Source organism: Neolamprologus multifasciatus, chromosome 10 (assembly GCF_963576455.1).
Source record: "Neolamprologus multifasciatus chromosome 10, fNeoMul1.2, whole genome shotgun sequence".
In the NCBI taxonomy this organism is placed as follows: domain Eukaryota; kingdom Metazoa; phylum Chordata; class Actinopteri; order Cichliformes; family Cichlidae; genus Neolamprologus; species Neolamprologus multifasciatus.
The window spans coordinates 10,691,828-10,719,172 of record NC_140448.1 but is presented as its reverse complement, the minus strand read 5'-3'; the positions used below and the strand labels follow the sequence as shown (position 1 = coordinate 10,719,172).

The 27,345-nt window shown below is 41.3% G+C and overlaps 2 protein-coding genes across 2 annotated transcripts in view; both read left to right on the top strand.

Annotated features, from left to right (window-relative positions):
• Window positions 1-145: 145 nt before the first annotated feature.
• On the top strand, window positions 146-18,503 carry akap10 (A kinase (PRKA) anchor protein 10). Its single transcript, XM_085173883.1, is given in 16 exon segments — window positions 146-391; window positions 3,067-3,114; window positions 4,050-4,229; window positions 8,451-8,942; window positions 10,445-10,543; window positions 11,050-11,134; window positions 11,288-11,411; window positions 11,727-11,863; window positions 15,100-15,244; window positions 15,600-15,767; window positions 16,008-16,117; window positions 16,517-16,529; window positions 16,531-16,600; window positions 17,020-17,072; window positions 17,221-17,299; window positions 17,402-18,503. Coding segments are annotated over 16 exon segments (1,887 nt in total). The 5' UTR covers window positions 146-369; the 3' UTR covers window positions 17,464-18,503.
• Window positions 18,504-19,974: 1,471 nt separating this feature from the next.
• The window catches only part of lhfpl7 (LHFPL tetraspan subfamily member 7), a 128,895-nt gene continuing 121,524 nt past the window's right edge, over window positions 19,975-27,345 (top strand). The window contains exon 1 of the mRNA XM_085173882.1: window positions 19,975-20,782. Within this exon, the coding sequence (XP_085030008.1) occupies window positions 20,429-20,782 (354 nt within the window). The 5' untranslated portion in view covers window positions 19,975-20,428. The remainder of the gene's footprint in view (window positions 20,783-27,345) is intronic.

Below are 27,345 nucleotides of genomic sequence, written 5' to 3'. Positions count from 1 at the left end.
TTTATTTAAAAATTTTGAATACTTCTATCAAAATGTAAAAACCAAATCACTTATCAAAGGTGACTCTTATAGCTTTAATATTCTTCACGTTCAAAGAGCGCCCTCTGCTGACCAACGCAGGCGGTACACCATTTCCCATAATGCTGCTGCCGCACCAGCCCGGAAGTGAGACGTTTATTGACAATATGGCTGCCGAACTGGGTTTCGGATTTGCAGAAATATTTTAATTGACAGCGGTAGCCGTGGCTGCGACAATAACCCGTTTCCAGCTCAGGAGTGTACGCGACAGTTGCATTTGAATGAAGACAACCGCGAATCCACGGGATGGTGTCAGTGAGCTGAGGAAACGTCCAGAGTGTGAATCCCGTCATGTCGTTTTTCAAGAGGAAAGGTGAGGAAAAAGCTCCCGCTGAACGCTGCAACGTCGATGGTAGCTAGCGCCGCGGAGAGGGGTGCCCGATAATATGTGACTGATGAGGTTGTCGGTGCATAAATTAGCCGTGTAAACTGAGGTGTTTGAGGGAATGCGTTTCCTCTTTTGCCGCTGCTCCTTACTGCTTTTACATGATTAGCTTAGCGCTGGCCTCACTGCCCCCCCCCACCCCCTTCCTGATTTATCTAACTTTATGTTAGCCGGGGTGGCATTAAATCCACCACAGAAACCTGCCACAAGTCTACATCAACGCCTTCCTGTATGCAGACATAATTCAGGGCTTCCATAGCATCAAAGGAACACTGTTATCTGCTCCAAAGCAACGCTTGTGTCGAAATGTTCAGTAGCAGCTAGCTAGCTCTGTTGAGGTATTTTCATACATACTTAACAAGCAAGATATGTCAGAAATTTTTACCGGTGACAGGTTGTGTTCCAGTCAGAGCTGTTAATTATCAAAAGGACACACGTTTCCTGTAACACATTTGGCTGTAGAGAACCTGGAGTTGGCTAATGCTAATTTTCAATCACTATTGAGTAGAACCTAGATGGGCTGGGCCTGTGTTTTTCTATATTTTCTTGAACACAACGTGACAATGAATTTCAGTTCAAAGCCCCACAGTTTAACCTCTTTTGTGGTCATTGTGAAGGCTGGAGTCACACTGACAGGCGTCTTTTGTGTCTGATCTACATCTTTTTTTAAAGTGGGTGGGCAAAATGTCAGATTCGCCACCACCTACAAATGAGCCCTAATCTGAAACCCTGTCAACCAAACTGAAAATTATAACATTAAGGGGGATAGAGTAGGTGTAGCAAATACATTTGGAAAAGAAAGAAAGGACTTTATTTTTCTGCTGCACGATCCTACAACAGGTGACAACAGGTTTGTCTGACGCCTTTGATAGAAATCACACAATAAGAAAACATATATAAAGGCCAGAGAGGCCATTAATAATGTAGTCAATAGATCTCCTGTCTTATTCCTTGGGAAGCCACCATAATAACTTGACTGCTGAAACTAGCCTGCGGTTTGGTATCCCCTAAAGATTCGTGTTTTTCGTGGTGGCAGTGACAGTGACAGTGACTAAAACAGCTGACACAGCACATCACCAAAATGAGGAAATATAGACTTCACTTATCCATACCCAGAATGCTGCTCAGGATTGACAGGAAGTGAATTTGTTCCCTGTTAGGAAGAAGAATTTCAATGCCAAAAAAAGGAGGAAGTGAAAGTTTTACTATGAAATTTGAATGCAATTTTCCACTAAGTCCCAGGCACTCTGTTCATACATTATTGTAAGTTATCTTTGTAGTTATTAAAAGTTTATTATTTTATGTTACTAGTTTTTCTTAATAGTAGCATCCATTTCACCCACCTGTCATTGTCCTGTAATAACATTAACCTTACGTAAAAGCATTACTTCACTGTAGTTATTTGCATCATTGTGTTTTAGTCCAGTTGTGCAAAAATGACTGGCTTTTTAAAAACCATGTCGCTTCTCTGTGGCAGACAGCCTGTCGGTCTCAGCCAACATTGACTCTTGGTTGATACACACACACACTCAGATATGGCTCCATCCCAAATGTCTCACATAAAGAGCATCTTCAGCTCCATTTGTTCAGGCCTCCCGGTCCATTTTGTCATGTCACTGCTTGAAACGGTCACTTGGCCCAACCAAACTGCTTCATCCGGAGATATGAGTGGAGGGTCACTCTGATGAATGGTTGCCACTATGTCTGCCAGCATGCACTCATTCCCCTGCAGGGTGCACACATCATTCTTTTTGGTTAATTTGACAGCTGCAGAGCTTTGGAATGGCTTCACATATCTGCTGTATTATATGCACTGTGTATTTTTCCGGGACAATCAGTAAATCTTGGTGACCTTCAGGTGTAAACTAGCATACAGTCATGTGAAGGAAAACCAGAACTGATAGACCAAGGTCACAAATTGTAGGACTCTAGTATAAAAGCCCTGACTGTCTGCACGCTGTAAAGCAGTGATTCTCAAACTGCGGTGTATAGAGGCCGTGGATGACCATGGAATAATCTGAAGTTGAATGAGCATAATTCATGTGGGGAAAGTAAGCAAAAAGATTGATAATGATGCTCTTTGGAGCTTTTTAATTTAGAACTGTGGGGTCTGTCCTACAAACTTTTTATCTTTGGAAGTGGAGGATGTTGGGAAAAGTTTGCGAATGACTCATAAAGCAGGATGGAAATTGTTTTCACATTTTAGAACCCAGTTTCGAGGTTTAACCCACATCTGTCAGCAGCAGTGTGGCCAGGTGGAGGAAAGCATATGTAAGGGCTAATTAACTATTAACACAGACTAGCACCACACAGTGTGAAACGACATTGCCATGATAGCGACTAACAATGTATTTTTATTTATTTTTTTTGCCTTTTCAGTAGTTTTCAGTTCTGCAGATATTATTAAGCAGCCTTTCTTAGAAGTCTGTTTTAGAGTTCAACAAGTGTTACCGAATCGTTGTTGTGGGAAACACATCCCCACCCCACGACATCAACTCTTCAGTGAAATCTCATGTATTGATTCTTCACCCTCCCCGTATTATGATTCAAAACACTGCTTGCTTCTCCATTTCCAACCACTGCTCTCATCTTTCTCCCCACAGCCAAAAGCAAAGAACCTGAGAAAGGGACAGACACTAAAGTCAATAGAGGTGAGTTCCTCTTTACTCTCGTGAGGTTATGGAAGGTTTGGTAGTTGTTGAAATGACACAGCTGTGTTTGGTGGCAATATAAGCACAAATATCCAGTGTTGTTGTTGTTTTTTTAAATGTTTTTTTGTGTTTTTTGATGCGCTTGTGTACCCTCGCCCACTTTGAGCTGACTTGGAAAAAAGTGCATCTCTGATTGCTCCGCCAGCAACATTACAGGATGGTCTTAAAATGTATAACAGGATTACGTTTCCTCAAAGAAGGGCTTAGACTGTATTTAAAAGTTTGAAATGAATTCACAGATCCAAAGCAACAGCAGCAGTCGGGAAGCTTGAGCTTAATTAAACGTGAAAAGCAAATCATTTACTTTGGCTTCATCCACTTACACAAGCAACTTAAATTTTGTAATTACATTTCTAGAAATTATTATAACCTCTAGATGACAAGTAGAGACAAACATGTGATGTGAATGCAAATGAATGGTTGCGTTTATTATGGAATTGTAAGTCTTTTTCCTGCTTCTGGCTTTCCCTTATTCTTGAGGCATTGCTGTGGAAGAATTGTTCTTATGTGGTGTTAAAAAGGTCTTAAATGATCACAGCTGAAAGATTCATAACTCTTTCCTTTGGTTTTCTCTAAGTATCTTTAATCAGTGCTGGTTAAACTGTCTCGCGGACAGAAGCTGTAGCCTCTAGCTGCTAACAAAGCTCACAGCGCACAGTGAAACAAACACTGAGCAGTCTGTCTTCTCAAGCATCTGCCACAGCCCGAGGCTTTGTGTACACTATGAGCTTTTCCAGAAACTCTCACTAAAAGGACCCTTTCTTATAAATCACACTGTTGTCACACATTCAGGCCACTCAGAACATCAATGCTATTATATTCTTTTTCTTCTTTTAACAAAATTCTGTTGTCTCTCTTTCATCTTGTGCTCACAGCTCCAACCAGCCCTCAATCTCCAGGACTGAGGAACCACCATGCCATCCAGGAAGCTGCTGGGCCGAGCCACGTGGCCATCAGCGCCATCTCGGCCAACATGGACTCCTTTGCCCGCGGTCGCACCGCCATCCTCAAGAAGCAGCCGAGCCACATGGAAGCGGCGCACTTTGGAGATCTCGGTACAGAAGCTGCACTCATGAGCTTTTGCGTCGTTTCCAATGATTGCAGAAAAACACCCAGAATAATATTTAGCTATAAAACGTTGTAGATTCAGAATCACATAGACAGATTTTACTTTGGGTTTCTTTGAGTTTGATCCAGATGCAGGTTTGTTGTCCGTCTTTGGTTACAGTTATTAATATGTGTATATATAAGGATTCATTTATTTAGTCTGTGACCTTTCCGACAGTTTGAGTTATAACATGATGCACACTTTGAAGGACCTCTCTGCTGTTCTGTACTTATTTGAATACAATTTGGTTAAACCAAAATGAGTTTTCCTCAGAAACGAATGCAAAAGGATAGGAAACAAGCATTAAGACTGACTTTGTTAACTTGCTCAGAAATTGTTTCTTTATCCCAGTGTTCAAAGTGAAGTTTCCTGGTTATATCAAGTTTCATACATAAAGAAACTTTTCTTAGTCATACATTACAAATAAAAGCAGACACGATCTCTCATCTCTGGGGCGATCGTGGCTCAAGAGTTGGGCGTTCGTCTTGTAATCGGAAGGTTGCCGGTTCGAGCCCCGGCTCCGACAGTCTCGGTCGTTGTGTCCTTGGGCAAGACACTTCACCCGTTGCCTACTGGTGGTGGTCAGAGGGCCCGGTGGCGCCAGTGTCCGGCAGCCTCGCCTCTGTCAGTGCGCCCCAGGGTGGCTGTGGCTACACTGTAGCTTGCCATCACCAGTGTGTGAATGGGTGGATGATTGTGTAAAGCGCTTTGGGGTCCTTATATATACAAATACAGACCATTTACCATTTAGGTGCTGAAACTGGAGATATGAAGCCTTTGTCTTTGAAAAGTAATTATACATTATTAAAGATAATTAATGTGTTGTTATTTGATAGATTAATTAACAAAGGGTTCACATTGGATGTACTGAAACCAATACAGAAAAGCTCTGACAATCAAGAAAAACATAGAAAATAAGTACAGTTTTTTAATAGGCTGTCAAAATTCAAAGGTAATTACAGCTGTCACTAAGGTTGGACCGTAAGCTCCTGTTTCTGGTGTTACAGCGATAGTACGCCTCTTGCGTCACTACAAGAGCAGAAACATCCTATTGTCTTATGCAAGTGGCAGTATTCCCTCATTAATCCTGTGAGCCACTCACTGGGCTATATGTATCAGGTATCGCGAGCACCCAAACATTCCTGTCAGGGTAAGGTTGGCCTTATCTTCTCAGGCAGTGACGTGGGGACGAAAAATACTCTATAATTAGATTCTGTGTACGCTCCCTGGATGTCATGATGTGGAGCGGTGAGCATTCACTGTAGTGACAGGAACTGTACGAGCAGGTGGGGCGTGCCGGATGGAGGTGGAGGAACCTGTGCTGCAGCTTAGACGACAAAGTCTCAATGAGACTTGCTGGGCAGTGGTGATTTCTGGTCTGTGGTTTCAACAGACTGGAGAAGAAAAAGAAGGAAGCATTAATGAGGGTGCGTCTAGGAGGCAGAGAGGCGTAGTTTCACGGTTGGATTGAGGGTTTGTGGCTTCTGAAGGCAGGAGCCATGAGGTTTTTTTTGTTTTGTTTTCTTTGCTAGTGTTTAAAATATAAAACAGGTACCACTATGACCGAAATTCAAAGTCATTCTAACAGACATTGAATTACTGTGAAAAGGTTTGCAAATGAAACAGGAGCCTTTGATTATCCCGGCGTAGATGCCAGACTAGTTGCTGTGATTTCTAACAGCTTTCAGTGTTAAGGTGGCCGTGACTGTGTGATCTTTAAAAATCTAAAGAGGCTGACTAAAAGCACCACACACTGCGTGACACATCTTGAAGCACCATCTTGTTTTCAAAGAGCAAACTTAACACTGCCAAACTTCAGCCCACGCTTCAGACTAACTACAGCTGATGTGATGTGATTCAAAATCACGCAAGACAGTCGGGTGTCTAGTCAGGATGGATAATAGAGCACTCAGTTTGCTTAAACACAGTCTCCCTTTGAAGCATTATTTAGCCAGATTACATCGACAGTCACTTCAGTTGCACATTAATGCAAATAACTAATCAGCTGGTCACATGGGGTGCATTTAGGCATATAGACAGCTGGCTGAAGTTCAAACTGAGCACCACAATGGGGAAGAAAGTTGAATTGAAGACTTTGAACGTGGCTTGTGATTTTTGGCAGGCTGATGTGAAGATTTTGAGAAACTGCTGATCTGCTGGGATTTTTCCAAACAACCATCTCAAGGGTCAAAAAAAGAGTTGATATCAAGAGAGCAGCAGTTCTCTGGGTAAAATGCCTTGTTTATGTCAGAGGACAGTGGAGAATGGCCTGACTGCTTTGAGATGACAGTAACTCAAATAACCACTTGTTACAAGTGAGGTATGCAGAAGAGTGTCTCTGAGCAGATAAGCTAGAGTAGCTGAAGATCACGCTGGGTGCTACTTTTATCAGCTAAGAACAGGAAACTGAGGCTACGATTCACAGAGGCTCACCAAAGTTGGACAAAGGAAGATTGGAAAAACATAGCCTGGCCTGATTAGTCTCGGTTTCTGCTGAAGCATTCAGTTGGTAGGGTCACAGTATGGTGTAAACAGCATTAAAGCGTGGATCTATCCTTTTATCAATGGGGCCAGCTGGTGGTAGTGTAATTGTGTGGGAGATATTTGTTTCATGGTGCACTTTGGAGGACCTTTGAGATGTGGTGGAATGGAAAATTCACATCAAGGATGTGTAGTTGGCAGCATCTGTGTGATTCTATCATGTTGATATGGACCAAAATCTCTGAGTAATGTTTCCAGAATACCTGTAGACTCGGATTGGAGTTTGGAGCATGGTGGGATTGTACAGTCAAAGGTTGCTGTGGATGCCCCTGTAGTTTCTGACCACTTAATCCACGCATGACTGAAAGTGTGGACAGGACACACAGATGTGTGCCTGTGACGCACGGTTGTGAAAATTTTGTCTGTGTTAAATCATCTGTTGCATAGTCTAAGATAGGGCTGTGCGATATGACCAAAATCTCATATCCCGATATAAGAATTCTATCGTCCTGATAATGATATAAATCACAAAAATGTAACATTTTTTGTAAATTCTGTAAATCTCGGGCAGCTCGTCTTGCGGGAAGTGTTTACAGCTGCGCGTCATGTAGCTGGAGTCGAGTGTTTTAACAAATGCATAAAATTATACATTTTTAGACATAAGTTGTAACGGCCGCCGTTTTCTTTGTGAGTATTTATTACACGGCGTGCTGCGGGGGAAAGCCTGTTCTAACGTTTGAGTCTTAAGGTTTATTTTTTAGCACCTGGCGGCTCTTTTTTACTTCTCATCTGTAAATAATCTGCTCTTTCACGTGATTCAGTTAATTTTGAAAAGTCTCAACAAGATCTTGAGTTTTATTGTGAAAGGCTTATGTGGAACATAAACAAGCGGACACGCGATGCTGTTACCGTCATTGTTGCTAACCACAACGCATAAAACAGGCGCTTGTCCGTCCATAGTGTGGTTATATAAAATATAAGAGAAAGAGAGAACTTTAAGAAATTAATATAGCCACTACAGTGACCATCAAAACGAAAAAATATTGCCGTAAACAGTTTATTTAGCGACACCACGAAACAAACGATAGCGTAAAATGAAACTATAGACGTATTTATATCGTCATCCGATAAATATCGTTATATCGAACAGCCCTAGTCTAAGACCAACTCCAGACAGAGAATGAGCTGGAAATTCACAAACCTTCAAAACAAATATCCAGGAGTTAGAATTCCCATCACGGCGCCCTTCAGCCAGGACCAAATGTTCAGAGAGAGCTGAACACAGAAAATCCTCTTTTTCTCTTTCATTTCATGTTGCAGCTCCCATCGATATAGTGTGCACGTTAACTTTGAAGGTTGATGCTGTAAATAAGAATGTAGCCCACAGTCTGTTATTAAACTTGAGCACTTGAGTGAGTAATGTGTGTTCAAAGACAGTGTAAATCTCATTGTCATTTAAACGGAAGTGTTTAACAATGGATGGAATTTCTGCTGTTGTGAGTCTTTAAAAGCAGGCATTAAAGTATATGCTGTGTAAATAGCATAAAGTAAATATCAGTTATTAAGATTTAATTTGTAGTATAAAGATGACGTAAGTTTTATCATTAATAAATGCACCTAAGTTGTTGTAATGTGTTGTTGCTAAAATTTTACAGTTGAATCAATGAATTATGCTCTGATGTTCCAGGTCACTCCAGTGTGAACTATCAGCCCCAGGAGACGCGCTCTCGCATGTCCAAGACGGTTGAGCAGGCCCTTCAGGACAATGTCGCGATACCGCACTTCATGCATTTCATGGAACTACGAGGTGCAGACCACCTGGTTCGGTTCTGGCTGGAGGCTGAGAGGTTCCGCTCCACCAGCTGGTCACGTGTTAGAGCGCATAGTCTAAACTCTGTCAAACACAGCTCCTTGGCCGAGCCGGTCCCTGCGTCTCCAGACGGCTCAGAGCTCTCAGAACTCACCCAGAAAATGCCCAATGTCCTTGCACGGCACAGTAACAGCGAAGGCTCTACAGTTCAGACTCAGCAGGGGGACTCATCCAGCACAGAAGCAGGAGCGAGACCCGGTACGCCTCGAACAGCAACACCCAGCAGGCAGACACCCTCCAGGTCGGGGACCCCCCTTAAGGTGCAGTCAAACAGCACCCTGCGAGACCTCTCTGACACACTCATGAAAAGTGAGTTCCCCTTAAACACCTTTTTATCTTTACATTTGTTGTCTTGTTTACAGGTTTTTAACTTTCTTTGTGGATTCTATATTTTGACAGGGGAAATTATTTATTATTTTGATGGCCAACCAATCACTTTTCAGTATACTGAGAAATCTTCGTAAATGGCAGCTTTCCTATTTGTCTAAGATTGAAGACCTTAATGTAGATTTGTCAGATCTGTCCCGTACATTTCCTGATGCTGCCGCTCCCTGAGCCTGGTTCTGCTGGAGGTTTCTTCCTGTTAAAGGGAGAGTCCTTGCTCAGAGGAGGTCATTTAATTGTTGGGATTTTCTTTGTATTATTGTAGAATCTTTACTTTGCAATGTAAAGGGCTTTAAACTGCTGTTGGGATTTGACACTATATAAATAAAACTGAATTGTATCCTTTGATGCTGTGGCAAATTTGGTACATCAGTAAACTGAAAATGCTACAGTGACCTGTAATGGAAGTGGACACCGGACTGTGTCAGGAGAATGGGGTTGGCACATTGTGCAAACTTGTCCTTTCTCACATGTAGTTTATGGCAGGAGAAACTTCAGAAACTTCAGAGACATTCTCAGTTCTGTGAATACTCGCTTTGGTTTAGGCTAGGGTGCTGCACACAGGACATCCACTCACTTTCCATGATGTCAACAAACCGTTATCTGCTCTGATCTCACACGCACCGTCTCAGACATCACACACACTTTGTAGAAGGAGCTGACAGCTTTAAGACTGGTTACTGTCCTTGTGTGTTCTTGCATGCAGTTCTTTGATTAATGTCAAAGATAGTACAGGGCTGCAGTGGATGAAAATGGCTTTACATTAGAGCACTGATTTCCAAGGTGTTGGCTGGGACCCCCTAGTGGGTCTTGAAGTTATTGCAGGTGGGCCATCATAGATACTTCACAATTGAAAACTCATCAATTTTAAATTTGTATTTTAGTTCAGAATTAGCATAAATAATTAGGTTACTTTATTTAAAACTAATAAGTTTTGAAATTAACACAATTTCACAAAGAAGAAAACATGTTATCTTGGTATTGTGTTTTCACATTTTCAGTCTGGCTTAAGTTTGTAAATGGTGCCATTAGGCATTTTTCTGAAGAGCTCAGGATGAAACGGCAGGTCTGTGTGAGGTCACATTGGTCACCACATTAAAGGTTTGAGTGGCATTCTTAAGCATGTCATCTCTTTCCGTCCTCTTCGTCCGCACGGGTTTAATGACATTGTGTGAGCATGATTAGTGCCCTCAGCTGTTTATTTTCATGACCCAGCTTGTGAAAACTTCATAAAAGCAGTGGGTGGAATTGTACACTTGGTTTTTACCATGACGGAACGAGTCCAGCAGCCTGAAACAATTTGACTGTGCGCACAGGCAAAGACATGTGGGCATTAGATTGATGCATTAATTGGTAATTCAGACTGACCACCTGGAGGAAGAGCTTTACTTGAGCATCAGTTGAGAGATAATTTGTGTGTTTCGCAGGTATAGAGAAAGATGCTGTTACTATCTTCACCAAGTACATCTCTCCAGATGCTGTGAGGCCCATCCCCATCACAGAACAGATCAGAAATGACATAGTTGGTAAGACCACAGATGTTGTCTCACTATTTTTAATACAGCACATTATGGTCCATCTGTTCAAAAAGTGCGTGTGTGTTTGTGTGTGCATGTGCGCAAGTGTCCTCACAAACAGCTTCTTCCTCTGGGCCATTCGGACTGTATGTTCTGTCCACTATGCCCCCACACCCCACCCCTGCCCATCCACTTCACTAATCTGAGCCATGGTCTGAGTAACTCGACTCAGACCAAGTCTTTTCTTTGCACTACTTCCAAGCACTTTGCAACTTGTTCTCCAGTGTGTGCCTTTCTCTTGATTTGTATCGGTCTCTCTTTATGGTACACATTTCTCCTATTTGCTATTTATTCATGCTGTCTACCATTTACTCCTGCGCAGTTGGTGTGGAGCATCCACAATTTCGTTGTACATGTACGATGACAATAAAGGGTTATTCTATTCTGCAGTAATTCTTCTATTTTAAATGTGATCCTGGTGTGTGAAAATATCCGCTCTCTTCTGTTTTGTGTAGCTAAGATTTGTGGAGAAGATGGCATGGTGGACCCAAACTGCTTTGTCATTGCACAGTCGGTAGCCTTCGCTATCTTGGAGCAACAGTGAGTTTCTGTCCATTCATTTCCAAGAGCAGTTAATATTCGCAGCACGTTTTGACGTTAGGATTAAAGCTCGTCCCGTGCCCCGTGTCGTTTCGCCATCCTGTCTTCCACATTGCTGCACTATTCACCTCCCACCTGCTTTCTGATTTCCAGGCACTTTAGCGAATTCCTGCGGAGCCATCATTTCTGTAAATACCAGATTGAAGTGTTGACTAGTGGCTCTGTGTTCTTGGCTGACATCTTGTTCTGTGAGTCAGCTCTTTTCTACTTCTCCGAGGTGAGTGGGCCTACTGGTTCCTCAAACATGATTTATTTGTACCTGATCATTACACATTTTCACACTGTTTCAGTTAGAAGAATGACAATTTTCTAGCTATAACACACAGTCTGTGCCTCCTCTTGGCTCTGTACACCTTTCCATACAGACAGGAAACTAAACTGAACCCGTAGATGCTCCTGTTACAGTGTCACGGATATGATACAAAACTCCATCCACAAAGAAAGAGTAAACATTTAACAAAAGATGTCCTGTCAGCATATACACAGTGAGGTTCACTAGAATTTTCTCTCTTCTTTGTTTTCCTTCTCATAGTTCATGGAAAAGGAAGAAGCAATGAATGTACTGCAGTTCTGGTTGGCGGCAGACAACTTCCAGAACCAGCTAGCAGCTAAAAAGGGCCAATATGATGGCCAGGAGGCTCAAAATGATGCCATGATTCTCTATGACAAGTAGGTCCTCTGTCTTTTTTTAACCAGTTACTTTTTCTAAAAGTGTGGAGATTGACTTTATGTTTGGAAGTTGCTGTCATGTTGAGGTCATTCTTTCTTTTGAGTTTGAGAATACATTTGTAGTAGGAAAGTAATCTAAGACTCTTTCAGTGTTTTCTTTTGTTAAAAGGTTGCTCCTCTTTGTTTCCTTCGTCATTCATTTTCAATCCAGATTTCACCTAAATCTATCAAGTTATCATCAAATATGAGTTTTAAGTTAAGTTTAGTGTGCGCTCAGTAACGGTGTTTCATTGAAGACCTTCATTCCTGGTGTGATTAAATCGGTGTGTTTTTATCTTTGGGTACATTATTTGGTGATCAGTGACAGTGAATCAGCAGCAGTGAGTGTCTGCACACGGTCAGGTTGAAGGAGGGTTCAGCTGTACTTGTGTCTTTGACTGACTAGTGTGGAGTACACTCTGCCTGCTAGCCTTGTAAGCCTAAAATGATAAAACTAGTATTTGAAGTAGAGATGGCACGATACCACTTTTTTATGTCCGATACCGATATCATAAATTTGGATATCTGCCGATACCGATATGAATCCGATATAGTGTGTTTTTTAATCAATAAAACTGTTTTTTTTAATATCTTGCTGCTTTTTGTATAAGTTCATACTCAAGTTAAAAAACAACAACAACACTAAAGCTATTCTGTTATACCTGTATGTAAAAAAAAAAAACAAAAAACAAAAAAAACACACTGCACCCAAAATATTTCATAGATCAGCAACACTGATCAATCTAATAAAGTTAAACCTTCTCCATCCTCCCTATTCTGGTATTTTAAAGAGCACTTAGCAGAAATATTAAGCAACCTAACTAATAGGGTTGCAAACTCCCAGCAAAAGAAAATAGGGAACCACCCTCTTCCTCATGATGCTTAATCAATGTAATCAACTTTAATTTGATGCAGGGTGAATAAAATTCACAGAAATAAATTATTTTTTCAAGAATAATTAAATAGATTCAACATCTTTCTTCAACAGAATTGCAGAATTCACAGATGGTACTTTCCCAAAGGAAAAAGTACTACAGCTTACTAGGGTATATTAGACTTAACAGTTACTATATACAGTAATGGACTTCTATACATTTTACATCAGATTAAAACTTTGGGTGTAAGATTCAGATAATTATTAAATAATTAAAAGCTAGATATTTTAAATGAGAATAAGAAAGAAAAGTATGTCTTTGTGCCCCTTTTTCCCTGTTAATGCCCTATCGGCCCCCCTGGCTAAACTTTGCTAGATCCGCCCCTGCACAGTTACCAGCCGTCAGCTGCATAGAAAAAGATCCTGGTGTAGAAAGTAATATTAAATAAATTCTAACAACAGCTTATCAAGCTTAATAGTGCTGCTGTTGTTCAGCCGCTGGTTTCCTCTTTCTGGTGCAAAGTGGGCCAAAAACTAAGAAGAGAGACGGACTTGCGACAGAAAAGCCGATCAGCTGATCATTAAGCAGTTTCACGATTGAAGTAGCAGCAGGAGAGAGAGAGAAGAGGCAGTTGCTCTATATATCGGTTGTTAAGCTTAACGCGGGAATGCTTTACAAACATTCAGAGATGAACTTACACACTTGCTTTAGTTCTCTCTGAGATAACTTCCTCGGAGATGAAATGTTTGCTAGCAGGCTACAAATACACACAGCCGCTCTATCACGTGACCACACTGCTCCGACGTGCTACAGTTATGAGCCGAGTTACGCCGTGTCGCAAGTTTTGTGAGGTGTTTTTTTGATATTTAATGGATCGGATTACATTTTTTATTTCTCTCCGATATCCGATCCAGTAATTTAGGTCAGTATCGGACCAATACCGATACGTAATATCGGATCGGTCCATCTCTAATTTGAAGCTTATTAAATTATTTCTGTTTTGTTATTTTAAAGTGAAGTCTTTGGACCATTTTCCATTTACACATGAGAGAGGAAGCTTTACATCTAGTGGAGCTGCTGCTGACAGTAGGTGGGGCAAGTTGTGGGAGCATGCAAATGCCATTACAAAACAAATTTTAGTAGTCAAACAAACATTGAACTTATTTCAAGACCAAACATATTCAAATTTTCCAATTTGGGTATGTTTGTACTGAGACCCTGAGCATTAAAATTGAAAGTTGACAGAAAAGTTTGCTGATGGTAGTTAAACTGTGATATGCAAACGGCAGCAATGTTTACACGCAATGTTTCAGACACGGTTGATGTCACGTTAGTTTGGAACTGACTCAATGTAAAAGTTCAGTAAACGAGAATGTTATATAGGCTAGCAACTAATCTTTTCCACTTGTTGCCAAAAAAAATGCCACAGTGATGACAAACAGCAATTTGATATCGATATTTTGCCAATGGGATCGGCTGTATTGTCCAATTCAGCAACTTGCTAGCACACACGTTCTCTTGGACATGTAGTGGTTTCAGAGTTCACCAGTGGCGTATTTTATTTAGCAGAACAAAATCTCGGAAGCTCATATTTACCTTTGACCTAATTTCAGGCACCTTCACAAAAACAAACCACATATAAATAGTCCTAAATTCAAAAATCCTAACATTCCTGCAGCACGGTTCTCATAAAACTAACACAGGCAGTTGTCAGACAACCTAACATATTGACCTAAGATTACAGACCAAAACTTTGGTTTAATGGGAATTTTGGGGCATAAGGAAGAGGCTGACATCATCTGTTGAAATACGAAAAAATTAATTATTGAAGATCTTTGTCTTTCTTAGACTTTATCTACTGCACTCTACTTGGCATTTATGAAGATTAGTCTGTCAGCCATGAAGAATTGTGATGTTTTAATGTGTTGGTTGATATTCAGTGGAGGCTTTCCACCAGGCTCACAGTAAGTTAAACTGTGCAGATAGTTTGTTTCTCTTTGTTAAGAATGAGAAGGTAAAAGGTCAGTAATTCATTTATAGTGAGATGACAGTAGTGGAATCTTGCATTTTCCTCCTCTTAGCTTCAGCTTTGTTATATTTATTGGGAGCTATTTTGCTTGAATTGTAATTATTTTTCTTCATAAATGTCACCTTTTTGCACACCAAATAGTTTACAGCGTCACGCTAAATCATCTGCGCTTTATAGAGTAAGATTTAAAAATCTTGAGGTTTTGTCTGAATTGTTCAGTTTTGATTAATATCTTTAAAAAAAATGGCACCCTTTTCTGAAGCTCTTTGCATATTCTTCTATTATCCCTTCAGGTATTTCTCACTCCAGGCTACCAACCCTCTGGGCTTCGGTGACTCTGTGCGGATGGAGATAGAGTCAAATATCTGCAGAGAGGGAGGGCCACTCCCTGACTGTTTCACCACTCCACTCAGACAGGCTTGGACAACCATGGAGAAGGTCAGATCATCTGATAGAAAAACACGCCAAGGTCTCAGTGTTTAATAGAGGTTTTCTCCTAAGGATAAAGGGATGATGAAAATGAAACACTAGAAGAGAAGCATGTGAAGGCCTTATTTAATTAGGTTTGTGAATTGAATAGGATCCTCCATAAAGGTTTTTTTGTTGCAAGTCACTGACAAATCGTCCCATTACACCACTGATAAATGCTTCTGGTTTTGGTTAATGAAAGGAAAGCTGAAAACTGTTGTTAGAACATAAAGGTCAGAAGGGAATCTCTGTAACTTGTGCCCAGAAATATATCAGAAAGCTCATTAATTTCTCCCTGAGTTCACCCTGCTTTGCATTCGTTCAGGTCTACATGCCAGGTTTCCTGTCCAGCAACCTTTACTACAAATACCTGAGTGACCTCATCAATTCAGTGCGGGCCGATGAGTTTGTGAATGTCAGCACTCCAGGTCAGGGCGGACCGATGGACAACGACCGCTCAAGTTCAAATGTCAGCGAGAGCTCTCACACTCAGGTGACCCACACCTTCAGCCCCTGCAGGGATGTCTGCTGACATTTAGACCTGTCCCGCCTCATTACACGGATAATAAAGATATTTTTGTTAATGTCAAATGTTCATGACCATTCATGTCATTTAGTTATCTTACACAACAAAACAATGTAGGGATGGAGATATAACGATGCCAAATGACATTTTATATAAGTGATATCTGTAATGCTGCTAAAAATGCTGTTCATGGTCTGTTCACTGCAGCAAAGCGCCAGAAAGGCAGCAATCAAAATCCTCAAAAACTTTGACGAGGCGATAACGGTGGACGTTGCCAGCCTGGACCCTGAGACCTTGTACCAGCGGCCGTACGCTGGGTGAGTGTTTATGCCTCTATCCAGTGACAGAAAATGTTAATCTTTTCAAAGATTAACTGTTGCTTGATTCATGGTTTTGTGTTTCCTTGCTGTTACCTTCACTTTTCTCTCCTTTTATGTTCCTTTGATTGCTGTTTGGATTTAGTGCTTGTACGTGTTTTGTTGTTATTGACTCCGTCGTAGGGTTTTATGAGCGTGCTTTGAAAAATCATGTGCAGAAATAAATCAAGAGAATGATCTTATTGAAAGACAGAAGTTTAGTCTGGGAGATTTGCTTTTATCCTCTTGCTGAAATTACAGTTGTTGAAGGGATACGCATACCCTCACACCAGTGCTGGGATGGTGTGTGTTTGTGTGCGGATGTGCCCGAGGCTCAGTTTTGTCCTGTTGTCTTCTCAGAAGGATGACATTTGGGGAAAGTGAATGAGCTGGGCCAGTTTATCAGGGAGGCAGAGCCAGAGCCGGATGTGAAGAAATCCAAAGGTATGATACGGTCACACTTCTCTCACCCTACACTCTGTCATATTTTTATCTGCTTTCTCCTTGCCATGAAAGTCATGAATATAAATCTCATCTTCTTCCTATAGCTCATAGTGCTCTGAAATATTTAGCAACTTTTCTCTTATTATAGATTATAAAAAAACAAAACAAAAACAGCTTCACTACTTTACGGGTCCAGCTTATTAGAGTGCCGTCTATAGGACTAGAGCAGGGTATGACAAACTGACTTCTTACTGATTAAATATTATTCATGTGTTAATGAAGGCACTGGAGATGAATTACTTAATGACTTAACTTTGATAGTCCTTCTAAAATGCTAAGATTAGCCTTCAGTTTTTAGCCATGTTAATGATTTCTGCTTAGCAATGAAGTCATCTTGTCTTCTCACTCCTCTCACTTAGGTTCCATATTTTCTCAAGCCATGAAGAAATGGGTCCAAGGCACCTCGGATGAGGTGAGATTGCACTATGCTGAGTTATCATAAATGATTAAATAGCTCGAAGCCCATAGCAGTGCTCTCTCAGTGGTGTGTATAAAACGTCACATTATACCAGTCCATTAAAGAATATAAATAGAATGCATTGTGTGCACTGTGACCAAAGGCCCAGGAGGAGATGGCGTGGCAGATTGCCAAGATGATTGTCAACGACGTTGTTCACCAGTCAAACCATGACAGCCCCGGCAAGGCCACCAAGGTACGCAACCACACTCAGCAGTCTCATTCCTGCGTGCATGTGGGATAACTGCAGGATCTCTTAAGTGTCTTTTTCTGTCTGTCTGCAGTTATGACCCCACTGAGAAGCCAAAGGACTGTCACTCCCTGCAGATTCTGGCCAAGCCAGTGATAAACAGTACACAGAGTTCCCACTGCAATGAACTGCATTACTCTGAGAAAGAACAAGGCATTTTATCACTTCTCCAACCACCAGGTGTGCATGTGTGCGTGTGTGCGTTCGTGTAGCTGAGAGCTTGGATGAGTGATTGTTCACACTTGGGCTAATAGAAAACTTGAAGTACATCATTGTTCCACTCTTCCTGCTCCATAACACTATAAAGGTACACGTGTTGAGAGTAAAGCAAAGTGCATCAGACTGGAGGAAGGAAACTTTTGGCATGATACCAGGAGAAGCTGCAGCATGTCAGTCAACACTCTCACTTTTGTCTTATCTCGGACCTGCGGAGGATGCAACAATAGCAATGTTTTGTTCACTACTTGATGACACCTGCCCACGCTTTTTATAACCATTCCTTGTTTTTACATGAACTTCTGTCTTTTGGTCAGCCGCTTAAAGGGTTGTTGGTTTGGAACGTTGTACAGTTTTTGCATACGCTTCCATGAGGCTGCCCAGAGAGGCATTGCCAGCTGTTTACTGGTGTTAGCTGACGTAGCTTTACTTGTTTGGTACTGTACAACATCTGGAAATGTTACAGTGAAGAAGAGTGGATTCAGTTCTTGGACTTGTGGACCTTCTGTATAAATATCCTGGCACCTTTACAGAGCATAGAAGAAAATACTCCCAGTTGTGTTGGAAAACTCCAAAACTCCTCGTCCTAAATGTTCTATGTATAAATATCTATTTAGATTTCTGGTTTACCCCAAATATTAATGTTAATTTTTTTATGGTGATTGCTGATTTTTTTTGTTTTTTGTTTTTTTTGGCTGTTTTTTTTTTAACATGTCACTGAAACAGACTTCAGTGATGAGCGGACTGTTTAACTGGAAGGTGAAATAAATGATTTTTTTAAAAAGTTTTTTTGAGCCTTACCAAGATGTGGATAAGAACCAGAACAGACTCTTGGTACTATGTACCACTAATGACATCTATGTGTACTTAATCTATAATATATTTAAATTGTGTTTGATTTAAATACATATATTATGAAACTTTGTCTGTCTGTCAATTATTTTTTCTTCCGCTGACACACTTTTGCTACATTAATGTTAAAATGTGGGAAAAGATCCTTGTGCCAACACCCATAGGGTGGACAGTTATCACCTCTGACCAGGTGGGGGCAATGTTGAATATGCTGTTATGTTTAGGGTAAAACTAAAATCGAGGTGATGTATTTTTTTCTTCCTCTATTAGGAGGCATTCTTATTTTTATTATAACATGTCCAGGAAAATGCAACAATTAAAAACTATAAACTACAGCTGAAGGGGCTCAAAAATAGCCTGTTAGTGCAGCATTTCATGTCTTTAATTCATTTTAGTAGTGGATCTTATTGGTGGTTAATCACATAAAGTTAAGTTGAAGATAAAAATCAGCGTGAAACAGGCTCTCATGTTGTCTGGGGAAATAAACTTTACAGATGCTTCCTGGCCAGTCCACGGCACGGTCTGCAGGCGGTTTAAGAAGATCTTGTAGAATGAAAACTTGCACGTGCAGAGGCAACGCCCACCTGAAATACACAAAACCCCCTCCCCTCCTCAGCTCTGACCGGTAGGGGGGTTGTTATGGTAACTGAGGGACAGTCCTGTTACCTTGCGTCAAGAAGTAACTACAATGACCACCTTTAGACTATATGAATGCTCAGGGTCAGTTTGTTTGACGGGAAATAAAATGTGCCTGAGACCGAAAATATTTCATAATATTATTCACTGTTTTATTATAATTTTGTGTGGTGCACAGAAAATAAAGTACAAGGCGCATTTTATTCAGCTACCTGCAGACCGACGGCTTTTAGGCAAGTTAAGGAGACAAAAGCATCGGAAATGAAGCGCTCTCCCTTCAAAATAAAATCAGTATTAAACTATCAGTCTGAAATTTGGCGTCGTGTTCCTAAAATTAGCACAAGGACATGTACATTTTATACCTATTTAGGTCGTGCTATTTTCTGTCAAAATTCATCATTTCATAAAAGCTCTGGAAAATGCGTCCATTTGTATATGACGCATAGTAATTCTGTCCTATATGAGACTAATGAGATAATTATATGGTGTTTGATGTACGATGCTTTGTACCCTTCTATAAAGTTTGGATATTTATAAAATACACATAAATGAATAAATAAATAATGTAACCACACATTTTCACATGTAATCCCTGCTTACTGTCCAAAAACATTACATTTTCCAACTAATATAGCATACCTTAAGATACTATCCTTCGGGCTACCTTTTTTCAACAGGCTCTGTGTAAGTCATTCACCATAGTGAATAAACGGACATTTATGTTTAAATATTGTGTAGCGCCCTTTTAGTTTGAACTGTTTAAAATAATTTATCGCTTTACAATAAATATGATTATTAATTCATTACAGAATAAAGTCTGTACTACGCCTCAAACTTTGTCGCCACTTTTCTAAGCTGGACTTTACTTTGAAAGTCTTAACCGGAAGTCTCCCTATTAACCTGCGGTAGCTCGACGCCGTTCACGCGGACTCGTCCTGAAAAGCAAAGTCCGGAGCTTCCCGTGTTGAGGCGCAGGGAGTATCGGAGGAGAGCGGCGGCTGCAGTAAATGTCTGGTCTCTGAGTTGGTGAAGTCCTCCACCTGCACTGCTATGACAGCTGCGCATCCAGTGTTGGGTGTGCCAAACATCTCCAGAGTCAGATTTGAGCTTTGTACCAGCATAAGTGTGGGCGCGGATGACTTGACTTTATTGTATAACCATCACTCACCACAATTCTCTTAGTGTGTTTTTTTCTTTTCTTTTTTCCCCAGACCAGATGTTTTGGGGAGTCTCACAGCTGCTGTTACGGACGCCCAGTGACTGTAATTATTTTTTAGTTTTAGTTTTTGCTGATGTAGTGCTGGTCAGGAGGCTGAGGCTGAAGTTGAAGTGCCGCTCTTGAAGGCGTGAGCTCCAAATGCATTCGCTCCTGGGCCGGGAGAAGAAAGAAGAAGAAGCAGGGTTTGGGATTGATCTGACTCTGTCTCCGGGCTTTCTGCCCCAAGCTGCTACCATGTTCAGCTGTGTGGGCTGCTTCTGGGTGCTCCTGTCCTCCGTTCTGGTCGCCGTCTGCAGTTTCAGCTTCATATCCCCTGCTTGGATTGTTAAGGATCAGCTAAGGAGCAACCAGCATCACCACCAGCACAACAACAAGGACTCCGTGAGCTTCGGCTTGCTGTGGCACTGCTCGGAGTCTCTGGATCACATGTACCGGTGCTACACCTTCGGGGGACTAGGCAAATTTGCAGAGATCCCTTCCAGCTCCTGGCAGGTAGTTACCTATACACACCCATGACCGTCACATGTGGATGGATGAGAGCATGAGGGGCATCAAGTGGGTAGGGCAAGATATGGCACTGAATGGAAGAAGCAGCCAAAAAGAAATGCGAACATACAGACCTATTACCAATCAAAGCAAGAGGATTGCATCAGTTTGATTATCTAAGATTCAGGAAAAGTGCTTCAGATTTTAGACAACAGGATTTGAATCAAAAATTGGTCTTACAGAAACTAGTTTTTGTTTTGAACATACTGGTTTACATTCCTTGTTGTAACATATCATTTCCTGCTTTCAAAAAAGGTCACTTTATATTTTAGCAATTGTGTCAGATGACCAAAGGTGTAGTGACTCCAAAAGGCACTTGTGCCACTGTACACTGAACAATACTATAAGACTAAGATGCTCCTGACTCAGTCCTCACAAAAAAAGCCCACATTTGGGATGATGCTGTGCTTTTCAGTGAGGAGGACGATGCATCATACAGAGCAGCATCTGCAGCACAGCATGCCAGACACACATCAAAGCTGTGAAAGTGGCACCAGGTTGGCAGGCTGCTCACTCACCAGGGCTCCCCACTAGCAGGAATTTCAATTTTGTCTCACTTCATAAAATTGAACCTGGTATAGCAACTGTGAAAGTGGACCACATGTATGATGCTAAAGCTGTGCAACTCTGTACACCATCAATAACAACCCTGCAGACTAAACAACCCTACTTTGTGATACTTTGCAATGTGCAAATGTGACTCTTTTCATTACTGGACACACCCATTTTATTACACACATCCACTTTACTGCACAACACACTCTGTTACCAGACACATAGCTAGTGTACCAAAAGAAATCCACTTTACTGCATGTCACACCCATTTTACTACACACGCTACAGCTATTTTACTGCAGTGACAACTGTACTATATAACACTTCCACTTTACTAAACACACATCCAATTTAACAAACGAACAATCACTTTACTGCACAACAGGTCAACTTTACTATGCACACTGACTTTACAAGACACACAGCTATTTCACTGGAAGAAATCCACTTTACTGTGTGTGTGTGTGTGCATAAGACAACCACTCTACTATATGACACACATACTTTACTAAATACAAATCCAATTTAATAAACAAACTTCGCCACTGCATGGCGCCCACTTTACTGTATAACATATCTGTTTTACTACACATATAGCCAATTTAATACAAAAAGTCTGCTTTACTGTATGACACACCCACTTTACCATATGACAAATGTACTTTTCCACACACATGTCTACTTTACTTCACATACACCCACTTTACTGCATGGCTCCCACTTTACTGCGCAAACTTTACTATACACAACCAATTAAATACACAAACATCCACTTTTCCACATGAGACACCCACTTTACTGTACAACATATCCTGAACACACACATCCATTTTAATGCAAGACACACCCACTCTAGACATATTCCCATTTTACTGCAAGAAATCCACTTTACTGCATGACGCACCAACTCAACTGTATCGCACACCTACATCACCACACGCACACATCCAATGTAATACACAAACATCTACTTTACTGCATGACACATCCACTCTACCTTATGACAGATACTCTTTGCATCCACTTTACTGCACACGCATTCACTTTACAACACAGCTCTTTCCTTCGGCATTGTTCCAACAAAATAACTGGTTATTATTGTTCTGTTTTTGGCTGGATTGCAACAGTGTGACTGACTGACTGAGTGATACATCATCGAGGGGGCTGAGTGTTAACCCTTGTCCATAAATCCATTTGGTTGCACATCACTTCAACTGTTGGTCACTAGTGGATATCCAGTTGTCAAGTACCCCTCTAACATATTTAGTCCGCCTTTATGTGGCAGTCAGTGTTTTTCCCTAATTCCACTCCAGTCACTTCATTAACTTTACTAAAAAATGAGATCGGTTTAAAATCGGTACCCTACCTTGTTACTTACCAATGGTTACTTTCCCTGTCTTGTCTACAAGTCAATTCATTTTATTGACATGCCATGTTGCCCTCTAGTTGCCACATTGCAGTCAGTGAGACTCTTCCTTTTCTTTGTAGATTCCCCTGGAGAGTTTCCCCACTGGCCATTGGTCTTTTACAATACGTCAGAGCAAACAGTGGATTTGATTTTAGCAGACCTCTGTGAATGGTGCACATGTGAAGCATTTATATCTACAAATTGTAGCTTGATAAAGTTCTGCATGTGAAAGTCTTGCACATGCTTCACCATGCACCAACACAAGAATATACTCAGCCTGTACTGGGGCAATGAGGAAGGTTAAAGAAAATATATGTGCTCGCTATAGCAAAAACAATTGGCCTGTAATAGTCTTGTATCTGGGATGCAAGTTGTGGTATAATGTCATTACTTTCTGCAGGGATCCTGTTTGTACCCTCTCCCCTCCTCTCTTAGCCCTGCACCTTCCTACTGAAATCTACTGTATACCAGCCACCTCTGGAGTTATGATTTATTTATGAAGGGGAATTAGCATTTGAAAGGGAGATATTAATAAGTGCTGCCTGTGTGATTCTAGCTCATCTGCAAAGGAGAGTAGAGTCTAATGTCTTGTTTTTTTTTTATGGGGAAGCATAGGTGTGAACGGCAAAGTCTGGAATCACTCATTGGGATCTCTGTATGTATGTTTCATTGCATTTATACTGAGATGTGTCCCTAGATGAATTAAAGTGTGGTAAACTGCATTTAAGGCTCATTTGGCTAAAATCAGCAGCAATTTAGCCAGTTAGCCAGTTGCCACTGCTTTAATTAGTGTCATCCCGGTTATGAGCTCTTCCTCAAGTGCGTTAGTGAGTGTGGGGCTGATGGAGCTCGTTCCCTGCCTAGAAATACATGTGTTAGTCCAGTGGTGAACCTGAGCGCATGATATGCTCCCATGGCCATTAATAAAGGTGAAGGGGCCATTAAGTTTTCATCAGAGCCACTTTATTACTCCAGCACTCCTCACTGATGAGTGCATCATTTCTCTGATGCCTTTCATTTTCAGCTTGTCAACAACAAAACATGCAGAATGTGCTTAGGGTGCCAACACTGTACACAGGTGAGGCAGGCCACTGACCCACATGCTACTAGCTCCCCTCTTTCTTTGTTTTCATAGAAGCAGGCAAGTATCACCGTACACTGAGCTCTGTTACATCCATCAGAGTGGAAGACAGTGCTCTCGGTTTGCTCTGAAAAGTCACTCTGAGCCCTGCGGATGCTGTGAGAGTGAACCAGAGGAGTATGAGGACAGGACAGGGGAAGAGGTGGGGGAGGACGAGGCTCCTTGAAAGGCTGGCCTACTTGTGCTGTAGTTCTGTGGGCTTTTCTGTTGTCACTCCATGTTGTCAAAAGCTTTTCGCTTTGCTTGGCGCTGCCGAGCTCCAGTGCTGCTGGCGCTCAGGAAAAAAAGAGCTGGAGGCCAGACTGGCAGGGCCTCTGGCTTCATTCAGGCACACAGAGAGAGGGAGAGAGAGAAACTCCTATGAGATGTAAAATTGGGTGGCAAATAAACACAACCTTATGCTGCACTGATTTCATGTGGCATAAATGGTGAAAAAGGGGAAAACTGATGTATATGTAATATGACAAAACCCCTCACCACTTGGACGTGTGAGAGGTGATGGGATCTGTGTGGACTGCTGATGGTGGCATCTTTCCTCTGCTTTAATAACCAAACCAAATATAATGAACAAATGAACAATCTGCATTGGCAAAACTTCACAGTATCCATATTTGTTTTGAATTTTTTTGTAGCTGTGATCTCCCCACAGATATCTGTTTTTGGTCACCATCTACATGCACAGTATGAAGTCAAGCTACGGCTTGAGATACTGCTAGTCTACAGGAAGCCTTTTCTCTTGCTATTTATACCATTGAACTGAAATTGGATGCAATCGCCAAGAGAGCTTTCAGGAGACAGTTTTCAGCTAATAGCAGTGAATGGAGCTAAACGACTTAGTTATTGACATTTGCTTTGAGACAAAAAAGCCTAACTCTTAAACGTTTTTTGCAAACAGAGTCTGCAATTATATATATGTGTGTGTGTACATCTATCTATCTATCTATCTATCTATCTATCTCTCTCTCTCTCTCTCTCTATATATATATATATATATATATATATATATATATATACAGTGGGGCAAAAAAGTATTTAGTCAGCCACCGATTGTGCAAGTTCCCCCACTTAAAATGATGACAGAGGTCAGTAATTTGCACCAGAGGTACACTTCAACTGTGAGAGACAGAATGTGAAAAAAAAAAATCCATGAATTCACATGGTAGGATTTGTAAAGAATTTATTCGTAAATCAGGGTGGAAATAAGTATTTGGTCACCTCAAACAAGGAAAATCCCTGGCTCTCACAGACCTGTAACGTCTTCTGTAAGAAGCTTTTCTGTCCCCACTCGTTACCTGTATGAATGGCACCTGTTTGACCTCATCATCTGTATAAAAAGACACCTGTCCACAGCCTCAACCAGTCAGACTCCAAACTCCGCCATGGCCAAGACCAAAGAGCTTTCGAAGGACACCAGGAAAAGAATTGTAGACCTGCACCAGACTGGGAAGAGTGAATCTATAATAGGCAAGCAGCTTGGTGTGAAAAAATCAACTGTGGGAGCAATCATCAGAAAATGGAAGACATACAAGACCACTGATAATCTCCCTCGATCTGGGGCTCCATGCAAGATCTCATCCCGTGGGGTCAAATGATCATGAGAACGTGAGCAAAGATCCCAGAACCACACGGGGGGACCTGGTGAATGACCTGCAGAGAGCTGGGACCAAAGTAACAAAGGTCACCATCAGTAACACACTACAACGGCAGGGAATCAAATCCCGCAGTGCCAGACGTGTTCCGCTGCTGAAGCCAGTGCATGTCCATGCCCGTCTGAAGTTTGCCAGAGAGCACATGGATGATACAGCAGAGGATTGGGAGAATGTCATGTGGTCAGATGAAACCAAAGTAGAACTTTTGGTATAAACTCAACTCGTCGTGTTTGGAGGAAGAAGAATACTGAGTTGCATCCCAAGAACACCATACCTACTGTGAAGCATGGGGGTGGAAACATCATGCTATGGGGCTGTTTTCTGCCAAGGGGACAGGACGACTGATCCATGTTAAGGACAAAATGAATGGGGCCAAGTATCGTGAGATTTGTGAGCCAAAACCTCCTTCCATCAGTGAGAACTTTGAAGATGAAACGAGGCTGGGTCTTCCAACATGACAATGATCCAAAACACACCGCCCGGGCAACAAGGAGTGGCTCCGTAAGAAGGCATTTGAAAGTCCTGGAGTGGCCTAGCCAGTCTCCAGACCTCAACCCCATAGAAAATCTGTGGCGGGAGTTGAAAGTCCGTGTTGCTCGGCGACGAGCCCCAAAACATCACTGCTCTTGAGAAGATCTGCATGGGAGGAATGGGCCAAAATACCAGCTACTGTGTGTGCAAACCTGGTAAAGACCTATAGTAAATGTTTGACCTCTGTTATTGCAACAAAGGTTATGTTACAGTATTGAGTTGTATTTTGTTATTGACCAAATACTTATTTTCCACCCATGATTTACGAATAAATTCTTTACAAATCCTACCATGTGAATTCATGGATTTTTTTTCACATTCTGTCTCTCACAGTTGAAGTGTACCTCTGGTGCAAATTACTGACCTCTGTCATCATTTTAAGTGGGGGAACTTGCACAATCGGTGGCTGACTAAATACTTTTTTGCCCCACTGTATATATGTATGTATATAAACTGAGGTGAAATATTACTTCAGTCTTTTATTTTTCATACAGACATGACATCATTCTGCTAATGCGTGCTGATTGCTCAGCTGAGGATTTATGAGTGATTGCAGCAGGACGTCCTCCCTCGATTGTGTCTATTTCACAGCAAAAGCCACAACAGACATGAGGAGAACGGTTAAGCAAAAACTGTGGTGGTCAATCATGACTGCTGTGAGAAAATTATCTGCTGCCTCTCATTTGACGTGTGAAACTAAAATGGCAATTACTGTAAGTGTCTCGTTTTACGTGATGTCATTAGTACTTACAGGAAGGTATTTAAGTTTAATAGGTGCAAATAATCAAAATATTTAACCACATCTACTCATTCTTCTTCTACTGAAAGCATCATGAAAATGGCTAGAAAAAAAAATCTAATCTCCGAAGGCCTGACTTTCTGTGAAACCTAAGTTTAGAGAGTGGGAGTTCTTCTTGTTTAAAATTATCCACAGAGTCATTCAACGTCAAACTCTGGTCAACCTTTTGCAAAGAGCCTGCCAATCAGAGGATATTGGGCTTTTAGGGAGGCTGTCCTCAACGAAACAGGAGCTAAAAAGGCTTATTTCAGAGAGAGTGATGAACTGAAGGGCAACATAAAGGACATATGTACAATAAGTAAAGATTTCTTTGTTTCTTTCTTTATTTTTAACTGTCACGCAACGCTACTCTAGTAGAGTTCCAGAATAGAATATAGGGCTGGAAACACATTGCAACATCTGGCTGTTTTCCACATAAATTATTCC